The sequence below is a fragment of the Thamnophis sirtalis genome, unplaced genomic scaffold (assembly GCF_051295495.1).
Source record: "Thamnophis sirtalis isolate CommonGarterSnake01/CBP01778 unplaced genomic scaffold, rThaSir2_p1.2 scaffold_7, whole genome shotgun sequence".
Taxonomy (NCBI): Eukaryota; Metazoa; Chordata; class Lepidosauria; order Squamata; family Natricidae; genus Thamnophis; species Thamnophis sirtalis.
Genome location: NW_028261387.1, coordinates 81,048,757 through 81,057,592, shown reverse-complemented (window position 1 = coordinate 81,057,592; position 8,836 = coordinate 81,048,757). Strand labels below are relative to the sequence as shown.

The following is an 8,836-nucleotide window of genomic DNA, read 5'->3' as shown; positions in this document are numbered from 1 at the left end:
AGGTTATAGAAAGAAGGAAAATATAATGAAATCTTAGAGTGAAGGGTTTGATTAAAATTGTGTGCATAACTGTTGAGAAGAAAATTGAAGTATTATATTTTTGTTGTATTATTCAAAATATGTTCAGGGACGTATTAGTTATTGATGTTTTAGTAAATAAATACCACTTGCTACCTCATTCAAAGTCTTTAACAAATATGAACTCTATTTGTGTCCCTCATTGGAAGGAAATTGCAAAAAATGAATAACCTAAGTAAGACAGAGAAAACAGTCTTGAAATACTACTGTATAATACTACAATTATATTCCTATTGTTATTTTTCTCCAAGGTATCCTGCCTTCTGCATAAAAAATTAACAGAAACATTTTCAAAAAGAACCACTAGGCAGTGCACTAGAATACAAACCCACTAATCTCAACATGAAAGTGGGACAAACTATCACTTTTGTTTCGGTTTAAACACTGCTGTGTTGCTTCTTCAAGAAACTGAGGCATTTAATACATACAACGACCTTTAGCCACATCATGAATATTAAAAGGGTTTTTAATCAAAGGTTTTATGCACAGGTATTGAAAATATTCTACTCTTAGGTGCAGAGTACCTTATCCCACAATTTTGATTGTTGGTAGGTTTCTCTGACTTTTATACCGAAACCTGCAGGTTGATACTTCCATAAACATTTTAAATGAAACTCAAAACTTCAGATCGGTTAAAAAAAGTTGCCACCCGATTCCTTAAACTTCTGCTCAGAAGCAAACCTCGTCGTTTCACTGGATTTTGCTTCCTCACAATCAGGTTGAGGGTTGTCGTCTAAATACCGCATTGCAATAAGCGTTTTGACTGACGATTGCTCAATAGTTAAACCTGCAAAGCGAGCGGAAGGGCCAACCGCTAATTTTTAACACGGGGGTGTGGGGGGAGGCATTTGCTCTAACACACAAGCCTTAAAACTACTGACAAAGTTATGCTTGGAATGGTAGCCTCGGAGAATGCAATTTGCCTGCAATGCTGCTAGACGCTCCGTTTAAAGACAATTGTAGTGAATGAGCTGGAGAGAGAGAGAGAGAGAGAGAGAGAGAGAGAGAGAGAGAGAGAGAGAGAGAGAGAGAGAGAGAGAGAGAGAGAGAGAGAGAGAGAGAGAGAGAGAGAGAGAGAGAGAGAGAGAGGGCAAGCGAGAGCGAGCGAACGAGGGTTGGGCGTGCTTTTGTATGCCATGACGCTGGGGGGAATCGTGGTAAAGAGCGAGGGAACTTCGCTTTTTTCAAAGCACCCTGGCAAACGAGCTCAACCACACTATCCGAGCCAGTTTGGAAGGAAAGTCTCTGCTATCAATAGTTGAGCGTGTCGGCTCAATCCCTGCAGGACAAGAATGGGGGGCAAGACGAGACGACTCATTGCTACGTCAAATGTTTTTATTTCTTCCTGATCTCGCTCTCGCTTTCTTTCGTCAATAATTCACCTTAGGGCTCCCCCCCCTCTCCCGCTATAGCTTTCTCCTCCTGGATTCTGGGAGCGGGGGGGTTTCAATGACAAAGAAAGGGGCACCGGGAAGTGCTGATTTGGTCCAGGAGGTGTTGGGAAGCACATTTCCAATTGCTTTTTAAAGGATCCTTCCCTCCAAAACCAAACAGACTTTTTTTCCCGCTGGAAATGTTGAACATTTTCAGAAGAAGCTTCTTCTGCTGCTGCTGCTGCTGTGCTGGTAGCAAGCGGTGTGTGTGTGCCCGTGTGCCTCTGTCTGTGTAAGAGTGGTGATTTTTTTCCTTCCCCCTCCGCTGCTGGTAGGGCTGTTAGAGCTGGCTTTGTGGCGTGGTCTGTGTAAGCGTGGAGAGAGGTGGAAGGAGAGGAACGTTGGGGCGCTCCGCGCAAGGCTTCGCTGTCCGCCGCTCTTGGTGCTGAACATGGGCGCTTTAAGCAGGGCGCTGTCCATGGTGCCTACCATCATCCTAACGCTTGCTCTCTCCGCTTTCCCCGTCTGGGCGCAGAATGACACGGAACCCATCGTGCTGGAAGGGAAATGCTTGGTAGTTTGTGATTCCAACCCAGCGACCGATTCTAAGGGATCTTCTTCTTCTCCTCTGGGGATCTCTGTACGGGCTGCTAATTCTAAGGTCGCTTTCTCGGCAGTCAGGAGTACCAACCATGAGCCTTCGGAGATGAGCAACAAAACCAGGATAATCTATTTTGATCAGGTAAAAAGAACAGAAATGGGCATCTTTTGTCGGTAGGAAACAATTGGAATGTCTTTCTACTTATGGCGTTTTTGGAGTGGGGAGTTGGTTTTGCCTGAGTTTTGTTTAAGACAGGAAGGTTTTGGGTTTTTAAAAAAAGTGATTTCACCCCTGGGAAAGGAACTAGGTTAAAACTGGAGGGGGCAGGCGTCTGCTTACAGTACTGAGATGACATAGGATAAGGGCAGTAGGTGGGAATCAACAGGTGGAGTTGATTTGCAAACTCTTTAATCCTCCTTTGAAAGGAGTGGGCTAAAACTTAGGAATTGGAGATAGAAGCTTTTGGATCATTCGGTTGCTCTGTTCAGTTCATAGGTTTCGTTTTTCCTCTTAAGATGGATAGCAATTTTACTCATGCTTTCCTCTGAGAATGTTTTATTTTTTCTATTACGTATTGATTTCAGTTTCTACATTTCCACTTTACATTTAAAGGCACATGGAAGGTTAAATAAGTTCTGTCAGTTAGGACTTCACATACACAAAAAAAATCTGTCTCACATTATGATATAAGTAACAATTTTATTATTCTTGATGTGCTGGAATAAATGAGGTAATACCAGACAATACAGGAATGATTTAATGCTTCAAAGAGGTTCATACTGAGGGAAGACTGTAAAAATCAACTTACTTATATATCCTTGTACTTTATTCTTGAGAATGTTTACTTAGAAAGAGCAATGCATAAGATTTTGGAATTTTAGCTTAACTTTGATAACCTGGAAAAAAACACCTGGAAATTTGTTAAAGACTTCGAAGTGGAGGGAGGAGAGATAAAGTGAAAATATATAAAGAAAACCTCCAAATCTCCAGAAGTTCTTCAGTTGATTAAGCAATCAGATTTACCAGCAGCTTAAATCTTTTGTGAGTTTTCAAAATCATTCAAATCTTTCAATCTTAAATCTTTCAAATCTTCTATGAGGTTTCTGCCCCCTACAGAATCTCCTACACCGGACTTACTCTGTAGTTAAATCAGCATGTATTTGGCATGGATATAGATAATGTAGCAATGAAACTGAGCCAGATCTCACTAGTAAAATATGGAGGCAGTCCTTTGGAAAATTCACTGCACCTTAGTAGCACTACTGCAGAATTTTGCAACCTTGGAAGGACTTTCTGCACTCCTCCCTTCTTCCAAATCCATTCCTGAAATAGATAATGATAATAATTCCTTCACCCATATTTTTTTGAAAAATAAAAAAAATCTATTCCTCTTACTTTCCAAAATAACATATTGCATTTCCAATTTTGATCTAATGTGTCTTAATATAATCAATCTGTTTCAATAGGAAAATTAAACCAATGTGTCAGTTTTCCTGCTGAAAGTGATGCCATTTACAGGATGCAATTTTTGGACTGGCAAAGATCCATGTTTTGAAGGAGAGGACAGAAAGGCATTGGATTTTATATGATATAAAATGCATGTACCATATCTAATATCCTACCATCAGCTGTTTATGCCGTGTGTGCTTATAGAGATGTAGATACAGCAGATTCTTGCAAATATTAGCTGGAGGGTTTAATTAAGCCCACAAGTTATTTTTTTTAGTTTTTTCAAGGTATAGTTTTTTGACAGGCTGAAATATCTGCATTTTTCCCGAGTGTTAAAGAGTCCTAGGAATCTTGTAACCAACTCAGTCACATTGTCATTAACCTTTTCAAGGGATCAGAAGTCAGGTGCATGTGTAGTGTAAGTTACATGGAGATGGTGGAACAATATGACAGCTACCTGTTTCTCAGGGGAAGGAATAGAAGGCAAAAGATCAGTATTTTTCCACTTCTATCTAGACACAAGATGTATAAGAGATGACTTTTAAAAGTATATGCTTCGATTATATTCCTTCTCCCCTCTGCTAGCTGTGTGCCACTTAAAAATGCCCCACTCTTTCTGCAAAGTTTTAACGTCCTGTTTTCCTATGAGATGCCACCCACTTCTTGCCTTCATATGTTTCATTTACATCTTCACATTCATTACTGGACATATTAGCCAGCATATGTTACTCATTATATGCAAACGACATTGCTTCTGGAATTGTCATGACAACTGAAGTATGTCCCTACCCTTACTGATCCCAAAACATGTTGCTAATGTACATTCCAATCCTATACATGTTTACTGAGAAGAAAGTCCCACTGAATGGAGTTCATTCTCCTTTAAGCTCGCATAAATGTATTTAGGTAGGTGGTCAAATAGATGGGGTGAAGTGGATGATCTGCCCCTTTCACTGATGTTGCTGACATCAAGGCACAGGAGAAGGATTACCACTTGCCTTATGAAAATGACCCAAGTAGAACTTTTACAAATATCTTTTTTTCCTGCAGAGTAAAAGAAGATATGAACAGGATATTCTTCCTGTTACTGACAGTGTTGTATTTTTAGATAGTAGAGTCATAGAGTGTGCAATATTACATTTCACTGCTTTTTATCATAATATAACATTATCGTTTAAATAATATACTATATGTAGTTTTTATTATAATAATAATGATTTATCATTTGGCTGTTTTCAGGTTTTGTCTTGTACTGGATCTACAGTTATTCATTTTAATTTCTCAGTCATCTTTATGTAATCAAAAGAAACTGCTTTGGACAGGAGCATTGATAAATTTATGCTGTAATATTTATTCAGGGATAGAAATACACACACACACACACACACACACACCACACACTTGGGCTGTATCAGATCAGTGGATAATCTATTTCACAAGAAGCAATCCTTTCCCATCCTTTGCAAATAAACTAAGAGGGTTTTCTGTTCCTCTGTTTTCCAGATATCTTAGGGTACCTTTTTTATCAACCCCTTGTAGTTTGATTGGTGGTCAGAGTTTAATGGGTCTTATGGTCAGAAACTTTCAAGGGCATCGCATTGAGAAAGGCTGCTGAAGAAAATAGGCCTTACATGCAAAGCACATGTTAGGTGGCTGTTATTCCATCAAAGTTTATTGAGAACTTCAGAGGGTGAGCTGTTTATATATAAGAAAGGGTTCACGACTGTGTGGAATTTAATTGAAAGGCAAACTAAAATGTACAATATGCAAAGCGGATATTTCACAGCACGTTACATTTATTTTGAACAGTGCCCTCTGGTAAAAGATAACAGGGCAGAGTTAGAGGGAGACACACAAAGAGCAGAATAAAATGATAAAGCACTTTTAAAGGCAACAAATTATGAAAAGGCAAATGATTTTTTAAAAGGTCCAAAGCACAGTGTTAATACATCTCTGGTGCTAGGAGAAGCTGGGAAAGGCATATTATATTAGATCCTCTGATAAATTTGTGGCAGAGATGAGAACTGCATGAGTTCAGGTTTTTATAAATTCCTCTGTATTATACAAAAAGCCTTGGGATTCTACACTTTTATTTTAAAAAGTGATTTAATTAAGTGAGGCTCATTCCCCAGTTAATAGATAGAGGATTGCAAAACTGGCCAGGCAGGTAATAACAATAATAATAAACTGTCAACATTAGGCACACTGAAGTCTAGAAGAAGGTTAGTAATGAATAGAAAATTGAAAAAGGCTTTAAGGTCTAAACTCAGTGGTGGAAATACTACCAAGGCAATTAATACCTGGATAATTCCAGTCATGAAATATGTACAGCAGGAATAGTGGATTTGACACAAACTGAATTATAAGTCCCAGATAGGAAAACCCCACAAAATAGAATAGAATAGAATAGAATAACAGAGTTCGAAGGGACCTTGGAGATCTTCTAGTCCACCTCTCTGCTTAGGCAGGAAACCCTATACCACTTCAGGCAAATGATTGTCCAACATCTTCTTTAAAACTTCCCATGTTGGAGAATTCACAACTTCTGGAGACAAGTCGTTCCACTGATTAATTGTTCTCACTGTTCAGGAAATTTCTCCTTAGTTCTAAGTTGCTTCTCTCCTTGATCAGTTTCCACCCATTGCTTCTTGTTACGATAATCACAACAAATTATGTGCTTCATCCATACATTGATGTTGACAGAACCTACTTACCAAGGAACATAGGTAGGCATGGAATGTTGCAAGTACACCAAATGAAGAAGAAAAAGGGCATTGGAAAAATATCTGAAGCACAGTGAAAAAGATGCACTGAAGCTAGGATATCATGAAGGCTTACTGAACACCAAAGAGACCAAACATGAAAGACCAAATGAAGAATAGAAAACAGATATGGCAAAGCAAGTATATGGGCAGTATATATATAAAAAATAACAAGAAAATGTGGTAACAAGATCTGGAAAGTTGGAGAAAGAGACTGAAGGACTGAATCTGGCTTCACAAGACCATACCTTAAGAACAAATGCATATAAAGCCAGAATTGAGAAGCCAGCAACAAACAGCAAATGCCATCTCTGCCAAGAAGCTTAATAAACAGGTGCTGCAAGAAGATTATACAGATTGATTACTAACAATGACATGACAAAGTACCCACAACGATGCCTACTACTTGACTACAAGCAAGAACTGGTAGGGCCAGAGAATAGACAAAGTAGCAGAAAATGAAGAAGCTAAAGCGCTCTAGGATTTCAACAGACAAGCATCTATCACACAACACCCTAGATTTAACAATTATTCAACAAGACAAAAATGTCTGGATAGTGGACATTGTAATATCTGGAGACAGCCGAATAGAAGAAAAAGAACTGGGGGGTGGAGTGGGGAATCGCAAAATATAAAGATCTGCAAATAGAATTAGAATAACCATGGCAAAAGTTAATAGTAATAGGTGCTGTGCATGTAATCTCAATACCTCTGGAGTATAAGGTGAATACCGTTGGCATTAACAAAATAAGCCATAGTCAATCGCAAAAGGCAGATTTACATGGAGCAGCTTGCAGCCTGTAACAATGCTGTTACCACCATCAAACAGCAACATCTGTCTATCCCAGATCCTTGGGAAGGATTCTTTAGGAGGATAAAAAAAATCAAATCCAGTCTAAACATCTATGTGACAAACAATGACAACAATAATAGGCACCTTGGATCCAATTCCAAAACAACTTGAGCACCAGTTGAACACCATTGGCATTGACAAAATCAACGTCAATCAATTGCAAAAGGCAGCTTTAGTTGGAACAGCTTACAGCCTGCAAACAACACCATCTGTCTATATATGGTCCTTAGTAAGGACCTGATAGATGGACAAAAATGCCAAATCCAGTCTGAACATCTGGCTGACTGTGCAATGAATAACAACCACAACTACAATGAAAAGATTTAGGGAGGGGAGATTGGCTCAAGAGTAGCAAAGAACAATAATGCATGTTTCTCTTATGAGCTCAGCTATCCTTTTTGTAAGCAATAAGGATTATGAGATTAAGCACAAGCTTAGTGGGAAAGATGGGCTTTATGTTAAGGTTGTAAGGAATAGACAGAGAAATGATATTGCTCAGGAAATGAAGACAAGAATTCTAAATAGTTATACTACTAAACTACAGATTTTCCTCAAAAATGGATTTAATTCAAGAACTGTAATATTGATAGAAATGTCAGGATAGCAACCCATTGCTTTCTTGCATTAATAGTTACAGAACTGGAAGAAGAAACATTATTCTTTCTATTTAGAAAACACCCCTGTCAATGTGGGCCTTCTAAACAGAATTGTTGCATGTGTACAACTGCAGACTATCTGATGTCCACTCTCAGTTTGTGTGGAATATTGGAGTCTGCATTCCAAAGTGAATAGGATTAATGTGAATGTTTCAGTAAATTGAAGCAGGAGATGGATGGTTTAAACTTATCTGAAAGTTATAAGCTGCCTCCTAGCCTGCCAAATCTTCCAAATGCAAGGAGACTAAATAAATAAATAAATAACCAAATCAGCTGACATGTTAAACTTCTATTTAATATCTACCAATTTTGGAAAAGTACTGGAAATAATCGAACATCTCCTGGGATAACACAGCTGCTAGAATGCCATTTTGTAACACTGAGCTGAAGAAGCTTCTTGAATGAGAAGCAAAATGTCTTCAAAGAAAAAAACAGAAAGTCTAAATCCCGTTTGAAAAAAAAACAAATTTGGTCCAATCCTGATCTGGATGACTGAAAATCTTCATAGACTAAGTTGAAATAGACAAGAGGTAGTGCAATTGAGAGGAGGGGAGAGAGATAGACACAGAAAGAGAGAGAGAACAGAGAGAGAGAACAGAGAGAGAGAGAGATATGAGATAGAGGGAGATTGAGAGAGACAGAGCGACAGAGAGACAGAGACAGACAGAGACAGAGACAGAGACAGACAGACAGGCAGAGACATAGAGAAACAGAAACAGAGAGACACAGAGACTCTTATCCTAAGATTATGAAGAAAGTATTGTTTAGGAATATGCCCGATGATACATCACTTTTCCTGATGTTAGTGCAAGGAACGTTAAACCTATTGATTGCAATTAAACTTAGTTATAATAATAAGTTAATATTTTTTCACAGATAGAGCTGGCATATGGCCACCCAAATCCAGATGAACCAAGTTCAACTTTATATAATTGATCCATGGTCATCATTAATACCTAACAAATTGATTTCTATATTGATTTCTTTTGAAATGACTACTGTTTAAAACTCATAACATGTCAAGATTCCAAATGATAACAGATAATTAGCATTTCATATGAGGT

At 38.3% G+C, this 8,836-nt stretch overlaps 1 protein-coding gene across 2 annotated transcripts in view; it reads left to right on the top strand.

Annotated features, from left to right (window-relative positions):
- The first annotated feature begins 1,252 nt into the window (after positions 1 to 1,252).
- CBLN4 (cerebellin 4 precursor) overlaps positions 1,253 to 8,836 on the top strand; it is a 30,681-nt gene continuing 23,097 nt past the window's right edge. Inside the window, exons 1-2 of one of the 2 annotated variants that reach the window (XM_087720486.1) lie at positions 1,253 to 1,409; positions 1,987 to 2,193. In XM_087720486.1, the coding sequence (XP_087576612.1) occupies positions 1,371 to 1,409; positions 1,987 to 2,193 (246 nt within the window). In that variant the 5' untranslated portion in view covers positions 1,253 to 1,370. Of the gene's footprint in view, positions 1,410 to 1,776; positions 2,194 to 8,836 lie in introns of those variants that run through there. The other variant, XM_014069501.2, reaches the window with a different exon arrangement.